Consider the following 17249-nt stretch of genomic DNA (forward strand, 5'->3'; position numbering starts at 1 on the left):
GCGGGGCGGAAAGAGCACAGCACACCAAGGAGCAGACTCTTAACTAAAGACAACACACTGAAGGTTCTAGAAGGGAAGTGGGGGGGGGGAGGGGGGAGGGGTGTAACAGGTAATGGGAATTAAAGAGCACGCTTGTGATGAGCACTGAGTGGTGCACAGAATCGTCGAATCACTATATTGTACACCTGAAACTAATGTAACATTGTAATTTCATTAGACCAGAACTTTATTTTATTTTTTTTTCAATATATGAAATTTATTGTCAAATTGGTTTCCATACAACACCCAGTGCTCATCCCAAAAGGTGCCCTCCTCAATGCCCATCATCCACCCTCTCCTCCCTCCCACCCCCCATCAACCCTCAGTTTGTTCTCAGTTTTTAAGAGTCTCTTATGCTTTGGCTCTCTCCCAGTCTAACCTCTTTTTTTTTTTTTTCCTTCCCCTCCTCCATGGGTTTCTGTTAAGTTTCTCAGGATCCACATAAGAGTGAAAACATATGGTACCTGTCTTTCTCTGTATGGCTTATTTCACTTAGCATCACACTCTCCAGTTCCATCCACGTTGCTACAAAGGGCCATATTTCGTTCTTTCTCATTGCCATGTAGTACTCCATTGTGTATATAAACCACAATTTCTTTATCCATTCATCAGTTGATGGACATTTAGGCTCTTTCCATCATTTGGCTATTGTTGAGAGTGCTGCTATAAACATTGGGGTACAGGTGCCCCTATGCATCAGTACTCCTGTATCCCTTGGATAAATTCCTAGCAGTGCTATTGCTGGGTCATAGGGTAGGTCTATTTTTAATTTTCTGAGGAACCTCCACACTGCTTTCCAGAGTGGCTGCACCAGTTTGCATTCCCACCAACAGGGCAAGAGGGTTCCCGTTTCTCCACATCCTCTCCAGCATCTATAGTCTCCTGATTTGTTCATTTTGGCCACTCTGACTGGCGTGAGGTGATACCTGAGTGTGGTTTTGATTTGTATTTCCCTGATAAGGAGCGACGTTGAGCATCTTTTCATGTGCCTGTTGGCCATCCGGATGTCTTCTTTAGAGAAGTTAGACCGGAATTTTAAAAAAATAACGTAAAATTTTGAAATCAATAAATAAAAAACTCTAGAGTGGTACATTTATAAATGCAATTTTGGTGGAATTTCTATTTAGGCATTGATAATACAAATGAAACGTAAATGACTATTAACAACAATAATATTGGTTATTATTTTTTTATGAGAAGGCGCACCCATGGTGCAGAGGATCTAAGATATAGAAATCGCGGAAAGGCAGCACAGTGAAAGAACCTCTCAGAGGTTGGATGATCTGCCTGGGGTTAGGGAATTGCCCATTCCCACAAGCACCGAGCACAAAGTGAAAAGCAGCCCCCATGGATGGCTGCTTAGGGATGCAGGGGAGCACTAGAGCAGTGCTCCCCAAACTTGGGTGTGCATCAGATCCCCAGGAGGATTTGTCAAGGCCCAGAGTGCTGGCCTCACACCCAGAGCATCTGACTCAGTAGGTCAGGTGGGCCTGAAACTGGGCACTTCTAACAGGTTCCCTCTTGATGTCGATGGTGCTGTACAGGGACCACAACTGGAGAACCACTGATCTTAGGGACAATTTTCCCAGGTAGCGATGGTAACCACAATTTGTCAGCAAAGAAAGCCAATCATTAGCCAAAACAAACGACTTCATGATTCCCCTGGGTTTGGATTAAGGATATTTCGGTCATTCGGGGGAATGCTTATTTGGAGTGAATCGTGTCTTGCTTTTTGTCTCTTTCTGGACAAGGCCAGTAGCCCCATGGAAAGAGGAAACCAAACAGGAGCTGGACACTTTCTCCTCCTGGGATTCACGGAGAAGCCTTTCTTCTTTGGGTTATTTCTGTCCATGTACCTGGTCACGTTCACTGGGAACCTGCTCCTCATCCTGGCCGTCAGCTCTGACTCCCACCTCCACACCCCCATGTACTTCTTCCTGGCCAACCTGTCCTTTGTAGACATCTGCTTCACCTCCACCACCATCCCGAAGATGCTCTGGAACATCCAGACGCAGAGAAAACTTATCACCTGTGCAGGCTGCCTCAGCCAGATATTTTTTTTCATCGTGTTTGGATGCCTGGACAATTTACTCCTGACCGTGATGGCCTATGACCGCTTTGTGGCCATCTGTCACCCCCTGCACTACATGGTCATCATGAACCCCCAGCTCTGTAGGCTGCTGGCCGTGGGGTCCTGGTGCATCAGTGTCATGGGCTCCCTGCTCGAGACTTTGACCCTTTTGAGGCTGTCCTTCTGCACAAACATGGAAATCCCACACTTTTTTTGTGATCTTCCTGAAGTCCTGAAGCTTGCCTGTTCTGACACCTTCGTCAACACCATGGTGGTGTATTTTGTGACTATTGTCCTAGGTGTTTTTCCTCTCTCTGGGATCCTCTTTTCTTATTCTCAGATTTTCTCCTCCATCCTGAAAATTTCATCAGCCAGGGGCAAGTACAAAGCCTTTTCCACGTGTGGGTCTCACCTCTCGGTGGTCTCCTTGTTCTATGGCACTGGCCTCGGGGTCTACCTCAGTTCTGCAGCGACTTCATCCTCTAGGACAAGTCTGGTGGCCTCGGTGATGTACACGATTGTCACCCCCATGCTGAATCCCTTCATCTACAGTCTGAGGAACAGGGACATGAAGGGGGCCCTGGGGAGACTCCTCAGCAGGGCACTGCCTCTCAGTGTTGGGGGACCATTACAGGATTCTCACGAGTAACCGGGCACACAATCCTGAGGACCAGAAATCTTAGTTTCCTTTGTGCATTATTTTTTAAATATTTTAAATGTTTATTTGTTTTTGAGAGAGACAGAGTGTGTATGCATGCAAGTAGGGGAGGAGCAGAGAGAGGGGACAGAGGATCCCAAGCAGGCTCTGTGCTGACCACAGAGACTGCCATCGTGGGCCTCGAACCCACAAACTGTGAGATCATGACCTGAGCCAAAGTAGGATGCTTAACCGACTGAGCCACCCAGGCACCCACCCCCTCTGTGCAATATTTTTATTTTTCCTAACTTTATGTTCTAGAGCAAAACCTTATTTTTCCAAATTTTATGTCTTAGAGCAAAACCTTCCGTGTTTCTTTCCTGCCCTCTGTTTTTCTTCAGGTTGTGCCTTGGATTCCTTTGTTCATTTTGTAACCAGTCGCTTTAACTTTATATGAATAGAACCTATTTTCTCAGTTAGCTTCAGTAATGGTCTGGATTTCTTAACAGCTGAAATCGAATCCCATGTGTTTAATATCTACCTTCAAAGTGATGGGATGTGTGCCTATTTTGGAAACATTTAGAGAGATGTTTTCTGGGGTTACATGAATGGAATCAAGTCAAAGATATGCCTCCAAAACTAGGAGCAAATAAACATCTGTTGTTTAACCACCCAGTCTGCGGCCCTTTGTCGCGGGAGACCTAGCAAACTGCCACACCCCGCTCCCACGAGGAGCTTTCTGCAGACACAGCCCATGGACCACACCTTAGAGGCAGAAATTCCGGTTTGAGACTGGGATCCCCGGCCAAGCTCCCCAGGGTCAACTGTGGAGTAGGATGCTTTATAAGCTTCTTGCCTTTGCCTGGACTTTTTCTAGTTTCTGACACAAACGTTGCCATGGCGACTGCAAATAGACGAAAGAAATCTGGATCCCTACTTCCCAGTTCTCTCAAGTACATATGCCCAAGGGTTCTCTTTGGATCCTAAAGAATGGGGGAGGGAACATCCCCGAAACACGCCTGTGCTTGAAAGGTTTCTTCCCGCTGTGAGAGAGGCAGGTGCTCAAGGGAAGCTTAATTTGATTCAGAAAAGAAACGAATGTGTTTCCGGGACTAAAGGGTCAGAGAGTTGAATTATATCCATGACATCTGGAATCCTGTTACTCTCTATATACTTGTGTTTTCCCGAAGGCTTTATTAAAGTCTCATTTCATGTCCCACCTGGTTTATTAGGCTGCAGGAAAATAATGTTAAATGACCAACATCCACCCTTGTGCACTAAGGAGACACAGCGCTTCCTGAGGCCAGCTGTGTCCAGTCTGAGACAACTGGTTTCAGGAGTCAGCAGTTTGGACTACAAGACACAGTTACTCTTCCCCACGGGAAGCTGCTTCCTCTATTCCCAGCCATGGGTGCATGAAGTAAAGAGTTGACTCGGAAGGCTTAGGGGAGCTGAAAGCCTGCACGTTCCAGAGAAAAGACTTGCCCTTGACTGGCTCCTGGGAAGTAATTCTGAGCCCTTGGAATATGCTGCCTCATAAAAGCATCTTGGTATATCTGGGACCTTGATCCACACCACGTGGTCCGTGTTGACCATGTAACTTATGGCAAATGCCTGCTTTTGTTCACCTGCTATATTCATTCGCCTACACAACAGATCCCCGATAACAGTCCTGGACACCAAGGCTCAGGTGAACTTCCTTGGCTGACACTACTGCACACGTGCTGTCACACATCGTTGCGGAGACGACTGAGTGAGTCCATGGGGTTCCACTAAGAGGGCGCCATGGGAAGCCCACGTCTGGTGACTTCTGGACCCTGCCCCAGGCAACTTTGGTCTTGGCAGATTTTTAATCTGTCATCTTTCACTGCAGTCAACTATAAACGTGAGCATCAGAGCTTCTCTGAGTTCCACGAGTCCTTCTAGCAAATCATTGAACCTTCAGGTCTCGGGGACCCCCGACACGGAGGTCATACACATCGTTTTATTATGATAAATGGCGGTTATCCCTTACTTCCCTCAATTCCACCACTCCTTGAGAAAATAAAGGGCATGAGCTGACCCCTCCGCTTGTCGGACCCGAAGCTCACTGCCCTCCACGAGTTCTCTGCATGCGCCCAGAGAGAAATGGAGGCCTGGGACACACTTTGGTTCCTGCTCCTTTATCTTAGTTTCCACCAAACAAGCTGGACAGAACACGTGTGTTCAGCACAGTCATTCGGGCAGTGGGTCTTCCCTAGGACCCCCCCTCCCCAGCCCCGTCCCCTCCTCTACGGGCAGCAGGGCTGGGGTCCCCTCACATGGCACTCTCGTTGCCTCCCCGGCCCCTGGACGCCCCCTTCTCTTGTGCCATGAGCGACTTGTAGGGCTTCCCCAGGCTGGGGAGGGTGAGCTCGGCTTCTTGCAGCTCCAGCTCCCGCTGAGACAAATGCTCAATGACGGCTGCTCCAATAGAGTCCCCCAGAACATTGGTCATTGTGCGAAGCCGGTCACTGGGGAGGGGAGGGGAGGGGAGAGAGAGGCCACGGTTAGTCGAAGTTTCAAGAGTTCATGGAAGAGTGGGTGTAGCAGGGTCGGGGGGGGGGTCCCTTGTGCTGGGAGTTGGGGCTCACGTCCCCTCCACAACCACATAACCTCAGGCAGGTCCCTCCCCTTCAGTGTCCTCAGTTTCCCCTCCTACCAAACACAGGTTGGATCAATGCTGATGTGCTCACGTTTGATCTCAGCAATGCAATTCTCTCTTTTTAAGGACATAAACATCTGATGGAGAAAATGAGAGGCTGTGGGCTGAACGGCATACAGGAGGAGGACGGGAACCACCAGGAGTAAATCAGCTCACCAAAGTGAACTACCTAACTTTACCTAACCAGGGAAAGATGCCAAAGCTTCCCCGGCAAGATTGGAGGCTGTCTAAATGGGACTCGGGTCCGGCACAGAGCTCCCAAGTGGGGATGAAAGTCCAGAGTTTTTTGGGGTTTTTCTTAATGTAAACCTCCCGTGTTTCAAAGTTGAGAATTATGGGGCGCCTGGGTGGCGCAGTCGGTTGAGCGTCCGACTTCAGCCAGGTCACGATCTCGCGGTCCGTGAGTTCGAGCCCCGCGTCGGGCTCTGGGCTGATGGCTCGGAGCCTGGAGCCTGTTTCCGATTCTCTGTCTCCCTCTCTCTCTGACCCTCCCCCATTCATGCTCTGTCTCTCTCTGTCCCAAAAATAAATAAACGTTGAAAAAAAAAATTTTTTTTTTTAATAAAAAAAACAAAGTTGAGAATTAAAAACAAACACACAAAAAACACTGGGAAGCCAGTTCTGTCCCACAGATGGCCTTCTTGTGACTTCTACATAAAGCAGGGGCTTTTCGGGCTGAGAGCTAAAGCCCCATTGCTCCTCTCTCCTCCCTGTCCTACTTCCCCAAGGTTAACTCTGGAATTCGGAAACTGTGGGCCACGGCCCAGAGTGTGCTCCACGGCTTCCCTTCTGCTCTCAAATTCTAGAACTCTGTGTCCTTGCTGGACTGGGGGCCCACGGGTTGGGGGTCTCACGGGGAACACGGGTGGGAAGGGAGGGTTGAGGAGCAAGAGCACCAGGGTCTGAAGGGACTCACAGGAACCAGTCCACCGCTATGATCAGCGTGATGTCTTCAGTGGGCAGGCCCACCGATGTGAGCACAATGACCATGGTGACCAGACCCGCCTGGGGGATGCCAGCAGCCCCAACGCTGGCTGCTGTCGCCGTGATACTGCACACGGAAAGAGAACACAGGGGGGGCAGGAGGAGGGAAGGGGAAGATGAGGCGGACAGTGAGAAAGGACACCATGGAAGGGGAGAGGCGGTTCCCCGGGACATCTTAAATTAAGTTCCTGAAAACGAAAAGCAGCCTTCAATAAATGTATTCTTTCAACTCATACTTACGGAGCCTATGCACACTTAGAGGCCTAGGAGAAATTCCCATGGAAGAAAACCCCTGCCCAAACAGAGCTCACGTTCTAGGCAGGGGAGGCAAGCAACGAGCAAGATGAGTACTTAACATATATACTAAGGCAGATGGCTTTATGGAGGAACGGGTCAGTCTACGAGGGTCCAGACCATGCGATTTTAAACCGAACATTCAGGGAACACTTCCCCGAAAGTGTGACCCCGGAGCAAAGACCGAAAGGAGGTGATAATGTTTGCTGTTGTATTTATAATGACCGCGTTGGAACCTCTGGGTGACGAGGCCCAGGAATCCAACGTAAGAGCCTCGTGTCATTAGGTTGCACCAGGCCATACTTTGGAAAATCCTGGGCAAAGGGATGTCCCACAACAGCATGGGAAAGGAAATGGGGACTAAAACATCACGCCAGCTCCTGACAAGCTCAGTTGGCCTGGCTGACTGGGCTCATCCCACATCCCCCCGCTCCAACATTCAAAGCCTCCCCTGACCTCAAGCTGAGCGCCGCCCCCCACCCCCACCCCTAGCCAAGCTAACGACTTCTGAGGTCTCACCTGCTGGCACAGCCCACCCAAGACCACCTCACCTGATAGTTGTGATCTGGCCCAGGTTGAGCTCATAGTTGTTGACTTGGGCGATGAAGATGGCGGCCAGGGCCTCGTACAGGGCGGTCCCGTCCATGTTGACGGTGGCCCCCACAGGCAACACAAACCTGGTGATGCGTCGGTCCACACCTAGGCCCTCCTCCAGGCAGCGGAAGGTGATGGGCAGCGTTGCAGAGCTAGGGGAGAGAGCCCAGGAGACTGAGAACGGGGGGTGGCAGGGTGGGGGCCGGGGCCGCAACGAGTCGAAAGAGAGAGTCTGCTGAGAACACTGAGAGCCCAGATGGGAGCCAGAGCGAGGAGAGGCTGGCAGGCGTGTAACATTTCAGAGACTGATAACTGCACAGGGAAGAGGGATTCCTCATGTTGCCAGAAGCATACGGCAATGGCAGTCCCCTAGGGTGAAGGTCTCTGGACCCGCTTCAAGCCAATAGCTTAAGGCTGATTACTAGGCACGTGTTTGTGTCACTAGTGCACTTTCCACTTCCAGGAAGGAGGGGATTAACGGTCTGCTGGCCTCCCACCCACACCCTCAAGGTTGAGAGAGAAGCATTGCAGGGACCCCTAGTCCCCCACTCCTGTAGTTCATGGGGCACCCCAGCTACGCTAACCCTCCTTGCCTCTCTCCCACCGCCCCTCAGGGGAGGAAGGGGGGCCTAACTGATGGGGGAGGTTAGCTGAAGGAGCGGCCGTCCCATCTGGGAGTCTGTCTGTCCACAAAACACGAGCTCTGCCTGGTCAATCTGAGGCCATGCGGTGAGAAGCCTGGACCCACAGAGAAGGCCTCTGGGGATCCAGCCCTGGGACGACCAGGTTGAGTTTAACTCTGGGCTGTGATGGCACCCATCCTACTGGCCACAGACCAAATCTCCAGGCAGCACTGCGAGCAATAAAAATGGTACCATTCTTCCAGCTGGTTGGCCCTTGTGACACTTCTCAAACTATTTTGAATTTAGACGATGGGGAAAAGGGAAGTTCTTTACTAACCCCCTAAAACCACAAGGAAAGGACAAGGAGGCCAAGAGAGCTCCCAGCCACCACCCCGAGGGGAAATGAAAGTCTCTGAGCCAGAGAAACAACCGAGAACACGGAGCCCGTGGGAAGCTTGGGCTTAACCTCAAGACTGGCAGCTACTTCTCCTCCACACACAACAGAGAAACAGACAAGGAGGAAAAGAGGTCAGGAGAGCCAGTGCGGGCACAGAGATCAGCACTGAGGTGTTGGTCGACCTGGAGACCTTCCGGAGCCACTGACATTACCGCACAGCGCAGACGAGGCTCAGTAGGGGGTGAAGGAGGGCAGGACTCGTAGGAGAGCAGGTGGACAACGGCGAGCCTCGGAAAAGCACCAGGGGTGGGGGATTGGGCCGTACCTGGAAGACGTGCCCATGGCAGTGATGAGGGCCTGCAGCACGCCCCCAATGAAGGGGAAGGGGTTCCGGTGGGTGATGAGGAAGTAGATGAGGGGCAGGACACCACCAGCATGGAGGAACAAGCCCACGATGACGGTCAGGGTGTACATGCCCAGCTGACCCCCCAGGACGGCCATGTCTTCCATCTCGAGGATCTTCCCAGCAATCAGGAACAGGATGCCCACGGGTGCGTACCTAGGCCAAGCCAGAGGCCTGTCAAAGCTCCCTCATGACTTCCCCTAAGGCTTGGAGCTGGCATTCCCAAGGCTTTGCCCATATAAGCCCCTGGGGCCAGGCAGTGCCCATGGTCCAGCACCCTACTCGACCCCAACCTTCCCCACACACTCACAAACAGGGAAGGGCCCCACAGGCACAGTCCACTTCCTCTTCCCACTCACCCAGAACTCATGCCCACTACAGTGGGGAAAGGCTCCTACAACTCCACGCGAAACAATCTTATGAGGTCTCTCTTATCTCCATTCCCATTCAAGTCCCTCCCCAAAGAATCACTGCCCTTGGGACTCTCTCCCTAGACGTGCCCCAGACGGTCCCTATCGCTGGCCTTTGAACGCCCCTTATTCACCGCCTCCAACTCTTTGCGCTAAGTGGGTAACCTCTAGGCCCCTACTGCCTTTTCCGTAAGTGCATACTCCCACTCACTCACCAGCCCTGAGCTATTGCACCTGAATTTCCCATGGACATCTCAAATCACGTGTCTTGTCAAATCATCTACTTATTCAACCTCTCTCCTGAGCACCCGCTCTGCTCCGGTCACAAGGTCGCTACCCCTGTGGCACCCACATCCTGATGGGGAAACGGGCGGTACACATAGAAACGCCTAATTTACAACTTTGGAGGGCGACCGCCGCAAAACAGAGCCCCTGAGTGGGGCTGTGGAAACATGCGTGGTCAAGGAGGGGCTTCTCTAGAGATGCTGACATTCACGCAGAGGCCCGAGTGATGAGGAGGGACACATCCACCCGCACGGGAAGCATTGCAGGCACAGTGCAAAGACCCTGAGATTAGCATGAGCTGGAAGAAGTAAAGGAGTGGAGAGCAGACCGGTGCGGCTAGAGCAGCGAGTGAAAGAGAGGAGACAGAAGTGAGTTCATCCGGGGCTCACCTGTCCCCCCCAGCTGGGCTCAGCTAGGCTCAGGGTGACAGCCGATGTGAAGGTGCAGAGTTGTCTCCCAGCCTAGACCTACCTCTGTGTCTGCTCATGAACGCCCTTCCCAACCTCCCCATCTTCGTCCTTCCTCCTGATCCCCCAACAAAGTTCCTCACCTTCAGGTCAACTGCACAGGGCTTCTTTCCTTCTACCCTCAGCCACCCAGTACATCAGGATATTTGACCCAAACCTGCCAACGACACCACTTTAGATTTATGGTTTCCAAAACTCAGTCTCGTTGGTCTTATTTATCCTTGACAAGCTCACCATCCACTGCTTTCCCAAGCTTTCACCTTGGCCTCTAGCCCCCTACACAGATTTCTAGTTATTGGGGATGATGTACAAAATCTTCTCCAGTTTGGGACCAGACAGTCTTGTCCACATCTTTTTTTTTTTTTTTAAGTTTATTTTTGAGAGAGACAGAGAGAACAGGGGAGGAGCAGAGAGAGGGAGAAAAAATTCCAAGCAGGCTCCGCGCTGTCAGCACAGAGCCCGACGCGGGACTTGAACCCACGAACTGTGAGATCACGACCTGAGTTGAAACCAAGAGTTGGACACTCAACCGGCTGAGCCACCCAGGCGCCCTGGTCTTGTTAACATCTTTCATGGCCACTCCCAACTCACCTTGTGCTCCCACCTCCCTGAGCTCCCTGCCATTCTCCAGACAATTCAGGTCCTTGCAGGCTTTGCGTGTTCTCTCGTCTCCGCTTGAAGGGCCTCTTCCCCCTCCCTGTCCTATTGGATTCCCACTTACCTTTCAAGACCCAACTAAGAAGTGACCTTTTCTATGACTCCCTCCTCGGCTTCCCAAGCAGAGTCCACTACCTATCTGTCCACTGGCTACTCACTTCTCCACATTCTCAACACCTTTTAAATGTCCCTTTACTCTAGAACCTTCCGCCTTGAATCACATTTGTCTAGTATGTGGCTGTCTCCTCCAAGACTTCATGACTGAATTCAACGGATCTCCGTATTCCAGAGTTAAAGACCGAGTTAGCCTGAGAAAATGTCTGCTGAATGAGTGAAGGAATTGGTGAAGGAACAAAACACATGTAAAGAATGAATGAATGCGTGCATATATTGACTAAGGAATAATTAGCAAGGGGCTAAATGAGTTAGAAAAGGAACAAATGAGACACAAATGAAGGGGTGAGTGAACGAATGAGGGTGTTAAGCAAAGAGGTGAATGAATGCAGGGAATATGTGAGCCAGTCAATGGGAGGATAGCAAATGCAGAGATGAATGAGCAGGCCAAAGAATGAGCTCGAATGAATCGATGGTGCAGTGAGTCAATAAATGAATAAATCAATCAGTGGTTTCATTAATGTGAAGATGAGTCCCTGAGTGAATTTATAAGTGAACACATGAATGAGTCGATTCACCAATACGTATATAAATGATCTGGGTCAAAAGGCCCCAATGGCCCCTTGAGCATCTGCCCCACCATCAGACTTCCCAGCCCCAGCTCCACCCTTCCCGCGGGCTGTCACCTGCCCACACTGTCACAGCCCAGCACTCACCAGATAATGATGCCCACCATCCTCATAATAGCCTCATTGAGGCTGTCGAAGAAATCCCGCAGGACTCGGCCCTTGTGTTTCATGCCACCGATGACCAGCCCAAAGGCCACAGAGAAGACCACGAGGCCCAGGGCATTGATGCCATTGGCTGAGCCGGGCACAGGCACAGTCTCCTTGAAGCTCAGCACCTCCTGTAGGGTGCCCAAGGCCCATGTGACATTTTCCAGGAGGCTGGTTCCGTTGTCCATTGAGGATGGGGGAGGGATGGCGGTGCCCGGCTCAGATCCATTCTCTGTCCTCACTACGGTCCTAGTTACCAACCTTGTGCTGTACTGCGTCTTGAACTGAAATATGGAGAGATCGAGGCCAAAATCGATGCATCAGAACCTCCTGGAGAAATTTACCAAGAACACCAATTCCTGGTTGCCACACCCTGGAGAATCTTATTCAGTGGATCTGAGTGAGTAAACGAAGTACTTGACCAACGCGTAGAAGAACGAGTGAAGCAACACATGAATGGAGGAGTGAACGACCAACGTGTAGATTCCACATTTTTCAAAGCTCCCTGCTCCAACAGATTAGAAGGCCTCTCTCCTCAACCATCTATGGTGAGACACATTGGTTCCTCCTCCAGAACCATCCCCAGGAAGCTCATGGCCTAAGAGCTGGTCATCCCACCAATGGGAGGTACATTCTCTCTCCCAGACTCTTCCAAAAGCCCCTGCCCATTGCTCTGTCAGGCCCTTCTTCCCATCCCTCACTCAGGGACCATTCACTCAGCAGCAAGCCCCCTACCACCACTCCCACCCTCCAAACCTCCTTGAGCAAACTGTGTACTTCCTCCTGACCTGTTTGAAGCAGGCCTCCACAAGGTTGGGTGGAAACATATTTCTGCAGAAAAACATCAGAGGAAGGGAGATAGTTAGCAGCAGCACCAACAATAATAATGGCAGTCAACATGTGAATGCTTATTCTAGGCCAGGTACTCAGCTAAGTGACCTGTATGATCTAAACCCTACAACCTCTAGAAGTGTCCCTTCTAGCACTATTGATGTCCCCATTTTATGCACAAAGAAACCAAAACCACAAAGACTTTATGGAAGGTGCCCAAAGCCACACAGCTCCTGAGAGGTACAGGTGGACCTCAAATCCAGGTCTCTCCAAGCCCTTCAGTGGGGAGGAGAAATCCCATACCGAGCCACCTTGCGGATTTCAACTCACACACACGTACCAGTGATGCCTCAAAAAACCCAGACAACGTGTGGGTTTCCCCCAAGTCAGGGACCAGGGAAGAACCATGGTGAGCCTTGACTCTGGCTGTCAAAATCTTGCCTCTCTAAGAGAGTCATTCATCCTCCCATGGAGCTTGGGAACACCAGCCACCACCTGTTCTGAGCCTGTCTCAACATGCAGCTCTAGCCTCCGGAGCCTAAGGGCCAAAAGGTCATACCCTAGAAGTCACCGACTCTCAGAGCATTTGTGCAACGCTCCAGGGAAGAAAGCAGGTACCAAGAGACTAGGTTCAACTTGGGTGTTGCCTTTCCAGGCTGAATCCGCCTGTTCCCTAGTCTCTCCTTGAGCACACTTTGTTGCATCTAGGCTTAGAGTTCCCATCAAAATTAGAAAGGACGTCACCTGACCAGGTCCATGAAGGCATCAGCTGTGGGGATGGTCTCAATGCGGCCCTCGCGGTGCAGCCCCTCCTTGGAGCCCTTCCCAGGGTGGATGATGGTGACCATGAGGATGCCAATGAAGACAGCAATGACCGTGGTCACCATGTAGTATACAGCTGCCCGCATCCCCATCCGGCCTGTTGCCTTGTTATCCAGGGACGCCATACCTAGAGGACAGGGGGTACCGCCCTGAGCAGCCCCGTCCACACCCCACCACCCACTCGCCCATCCATCAGCTCTACTCTCCTCATACCACCAGCTCAACAAGCATCTCACCAGGCATCTCCTTCTTCTGGGCCCCACGCCAGCACCCACCCCACCATCCTTCGACCCACTCATCTTTCTTCAACCCCCATTCCGTTTTCCGTGTACACCTTCCACCCCGTCCTTTATCCCAAACACCACATCACCAACCCTCCCTTTTCAACCCCCACCCCGGCCTCCATTCATCCCTATGTTGTACCATGACTTCATTGTCATCCCACTATTCATTCTGCTATTGACCCCAAGATCGTACCTCCCTCCAACTCACCTCACTGTAAACTACTTCCGAGAGATACATCTTTTGGTGCCCCATCCAAATGCCCTTTACCAGACTGATGCACCTGTCCTCCAGCTGCTGCGTCTGCTGGCTGCTAACAGTTCGTGCTGCCCCCCTCTCTTGAGAGCTGCCCTCAGCAGAACAAAAGCTGCCTTGCCCAGAAACACCCCATGGAAGGTCTCAAGCCAAAGGCTGCCTGGAACTGGGATTCAAAGGGCCAGCCCCTTTGACTCAGGCGGGGGCAGGGGTGAGAAGAACAATCCTGTAGCATTACTCCTGTTCCACAGCTACCCGTGGGATAGGGCTGGGAGGCCAACCTTCTTCTGAACCCACATCTCTGCTGAGATTCTTTCCCTGCCTCATCTTGCTTCCTTCACTTGCTCGTAGGTCTCTCTTGAATGCCATCCCTTGCCCAATCGCTTGTGCAAAGATCCCCATCTTAGGCTCTGCTTCTGGGAAACCCAGCCCAAGAAAGCATTCTTCATGCCAACCTTCATGCCAATCAAGTCTCGGAGGTTGGCAATCAACCACTTAGGTTTGTTTTTGCAAATAAAGTTTTATTGGAACACAACCAAGCCCACTTGATTACATAGGAGTCCGCGGCTGCTCCCATACTATCTTAACAGAACTGGGTAGTTATGACAGAGATCATACGCACCCCCCCCCATGCTGAAAATGTTCACTCTCTGGCCCATTGCAAAAGAAATCGCCGACTTCTGCATAGCCCATCCATACTGCTACCCCATCCCCCACCCACCATCCTGTCCCCTCCATCTCAAACACCTTTACCCGCATCCCACCCCTTGGCCATCCGTGCCGTACTCTCTTCCCTGGCTGCCCCCCTGAATGATGCTAAGCCCCTGGTGGGCTGGTATTCTACCTCCATGGAGAAGTCCGGTAAAGTTACTAAGTGGCATAGGTCACACTGGGTCTGGAACCTGAGTCTGACGAAGATCCGGGCTCTGGCCCAAGAACTCCGGGCTAGGTGCCGGCTTCGCGTTCCAGGTCCTGAGGTAGGGAGGTGATCTCATGCCTGGGGTAGCTTTGGCTCCAGGTTCGAGCTGGGACTGTCGGATGGGTCTTAGAAGCCACCACTGGCCTGGGCTCTCTCACCTGTGACCAGGCTGGAGACAATGAGCGGCAGGACGAGCATCTGCAGCATCCTCATGAGAAGCTCTCCGGGGAAAGAGAAGTACTTGATCTGCCGGTAGGTAAGCTGGTACGGGCGCAGGGCAAAGGCCAGGCTGACCCCTAGGACCGAAAGAGGGGCTCTGTGGAGTGGTTTGGGTCACTGAGCCCCATCTGTGTGAATGTGTCCTTATGGGGGGCGGAGGGAACGCAGTGGGCGGCGGGATGCGCTCGCGTGGGTGACAACCGGTAGGTGGAGTGAAGACGAGTGCGGGCAGGAGATTTCCCCGGGGACCCCGCCCCCGCCCCCACCCCCGCAGCCGGCTCACCGATGACCACCGCGCTGACGGTCAGCAGGATGAAGGCGTTCCGGCGCAGGAAGCGCAGCACGTGCTCACGGGTCATGGTCTGCAGGCGCAGGCGCGTGCGCAGTGCCCTCTGCTGCAGACTTTCTTGCAGCCGCTGCAGCCAGCCCACCCGGCCCAGCCGCTGGCCACTCTCCCGCAGGAACAGGCTGTTCCCGTGGCTGCTCATCGTCTATCTGCCGGGGCCACAGGGGCCTTCCAGTGAGGGGCAGGACAGAGGGCGGCTGTAGGGAGAGGGGAAAGGGTGGAAGAAACCAGCGAGGGGCTCAGAGAGAATCCAGGCACCAGCGGAGGGCAGACGTCCACCTGCTGGGACGCGCCCATCCTGAGGCACCTGAGAACACCGCCTGGGGCTCCAGGGTTGCGCCCCGGGGAGAAAGAGGTCAAGATCGCCTGAATCGCTCCCGGGACGTGGCTGGGGAGAGGTGGGGTGGGAGATCACAAGGTAATGGAGGTTTCTGCCACTCCCTGGCTCCAGATCCCTCCTTATTTCACACCATCAGGAGGAGGTGGGGGCTGCCCCAGCTCACAAACCAAACTAAAGAGCCTTTGCTGAGCACCACGTGCATGCAGAGCCCTAGACAAGGCCCCTGGGGTTAGCCCCCCAAATCAATGTGGTTTCGTGTCTGGCCTGGAGGTGCGGACAAGTGGACGGTCCACAATGACAAAATCATCAGGAGCCTGGCAAAAGTCAGGGCCCGACAAATGCAACTGGTCTGCATGAGTGTTCAGGTGAAGAAAGGAGCTGGAGGTGCGGTTCCTTAGGGAGGAAATGGTGACCTTGTCCCCAGTGGCTCTTCAGGACTCATCTTTGAAGGGGAATGTGATGTTCAGAGTTCTCTCTGGGGTGCCAGGCACTATTTCCAAAACCAGACTTTTGCATCTTCTCTGTATCTGACCACTTCCCTATAACCTTATTTGCTTACTGAAATAAATATATCTCAAACGGAAGCTTTAGATCATTACTTGAAATGCAAATTATATTTTAACACACATTAAATGAAGTGCATACAAAAATAAAAACCTGTCGATCCTCTTACCAACTAAATACCTTACAAGTTTCAGGCAGCTTGGAAACGTGACTCTTGTGGGCCAGGGGAACTTTTGCTTTTGTGGACTTCTTCCTCCATTAAAAAAAAAGTAAAGTATTAAGTTGTATTTTACAACTGAATTGTTATAAAGGCGAATATAGTGGTTGCACAACACTGAGAATGTCCGAGATGCCCCTGATGCCTCTTTAAAATGGTCGGGTTTCTGTTCTGTGAATTTCACCGAACATTATACTTTAAAATATTTTCTTTTAGGGGCGCCTGGGTGGTTCAGTCGGTTAAGCGTCCGACTTCAGCTTAGGTCACGATCTCACAGTCCGTGGGTTCGAGCCCCAAGTCAGGCTCTGTGCTGACAGCTCAGAGCCTGGAGCCTGCTTCGGATTCTGTGTCTCCCTCTCTCTCTGCCCCTCCCCCGCTCACACTCTCTTTCTCTCGCTCCCTCTCTGTCTCAAAAATAAATAAAACATTGTTATTTAAAAAAAATAAGTAGGGGTGTCTGGGTGGCTCAGTCGGTTGAGCGTCCGACTTAGGCTCAGGTCATGATCTCCCGGTTTGAGTTTGAGCCCCGCGTCGGGCTCTGTGCCAGCAGCTCGGAGCCTGGAACCTGTTCCGGATTCTGTGTCTTCCTCTCTCTCTGCCCCTCCCTCACTTGCACTCTGTCTCTGTCTCTCTCAAAAATAAATAAACATTTGGGGCGCCTGGGTGGCACAGTCGGTTAAGCGTCCGACTTCAGCCAGGTCACCATCTCGCGGTCCGTGAGTTCGAGCCCCGCGTCAGGCTCTGGGCTGATGGCTCGGAGCCTGGAGCCTGTTTCCGATTCTGTGTCTCCCTCTCTCTCTGCCCCTCCCCCGTTCATGCTCTGTCTCTCTCTATCCCAAAAATAAATAAACGTTGAAAAAAAAAATTAAAAAAAAATTTTTTTTAATAAGAAAATAAATAAATAAACATTAAAAAAAATTTAATAAAAAATAAAACAAATAAATAAAAGCGTAGTTCTTTCTTCTGATTTTAAAAGAAGTGAAACCATCTCTGTGGGTCCTAAAAGTATCATGAGCCCTGGGCACCGGACCTACTATTTCAGAACGACAGGCAGCCTGGCCTACAGATCTCACAGGAGGG

The 17249-nt window shown here is 51.7% G+C and overlaps 2 protein-coding genes across 3 annotated transcripts; one reads left to right on the forward strand and one right to left on the reverse strand.

Moving 5' to 3' along the window:
* Positions 1-1088: 1088 nt before the first annotated feature.
* On the forward strand, positions 1089-2883 carry LOC121010918 (olfactory receptor 7C2-like). Its single transcript, XM_040444754.1, has one exon. It carries the CDS (start codon positions 1635-1637, stop codon positions 2757-2759), a length of 1125 nt encoding a protein of 374 aa, XP_040300688.1. The 5' UTR covers positions 1089-1634; the 3' UTR covers positions 2760-2883.
* Positions 2884-4693: 1810 nt separating this feature from the next.
* SLC1A6 (solute carrier family 1 member 6) lies at positions 4694-16439 on the reverse strand. 2 transcript variants are annotated; one of them, XM_040444756.1, is made up of 10 exons: positions 16122-16439; positions 15046-15305; positions 14702-14839; positions 13010-13214; positions 12223-12265; positions 11375-11718; positions 8648-8881; positions 7260-7454; positions 6347-6481; positions 4694-5239 (listed from the first exon to the last, which is right to left on the reverse strand). In XM_040444756.1, the coding sequence occupies exons 2-10, from the start codon at positions 15248-15250 to the stop codon at positions 5044-5046; spliced, it is 1695 nt and encodes a 564-aa protein (XP_040300690.1). In that variant the 5' UTR covers positions 15251-15305; positions 16122-16439; the 3' UTR covers positions 4694-5043. The 2 variants fall into 2 exon arrangements, with proteins under 2 accessions (XP_040300690.1, XP_040300691.1); XM_040444757.1 differs by lacking the exons at positions 4694-5239; positions 6347-6481 and adding an exon at positions 6488-6602 and having other exon boundaries at positions 16122-16140.
* Between the last annotated feature and the right edge of the window lie 810 nt (positions 16440-17249).

This window comes from Herpailurus yagouaroundi, unplaced genomic scaffold, assembly GCF_014898765.1.
Source record: "Herpailurus yagouaroundi ecotype Mexico unplaced genomic scaffold, PumYag 193, whole genome shotgun sequence".
NCBI lineage: Eukaryota > Metazoa > Chordata > Mammalia > Carnivora > Felidae > Herpailurus > Herpailurus yagouaroundi.

Excerpts from the sequence above, each read along its gene's own strand:
- SLC1A6 (XM_040444756.1), bottom strand. The coding sequence starts at position 15,250 with ATGAGCAGCCACGGGAACAGCCTGTTCCTGCGGGAGAGTGGCCAGCGG. Across the intron at positions 14,840-15,045 it reads CGTCAGCGCGGTGGTCATCG|GGGTCAGCCTGGCCTTTGCC; the intron begins GTGAGCCGGCTG and ends TTTCGGTCCTAG. Across the intron at positions 8,882-11,374 it reads ATGGTGGGCATCATTATCTG|GTACGCACCCGTGGGCATCC; the intron begins GTGAGTGCTGGG and ends GGCTTGGCCTAG.
- LOC121010918 (XM_040444754.1), top strand. The coding sequence starts at position 1,635 with ATGGTAACCACAATTTGTCAGCAAAGAAAGCCAATCATTAGCCAAAAC.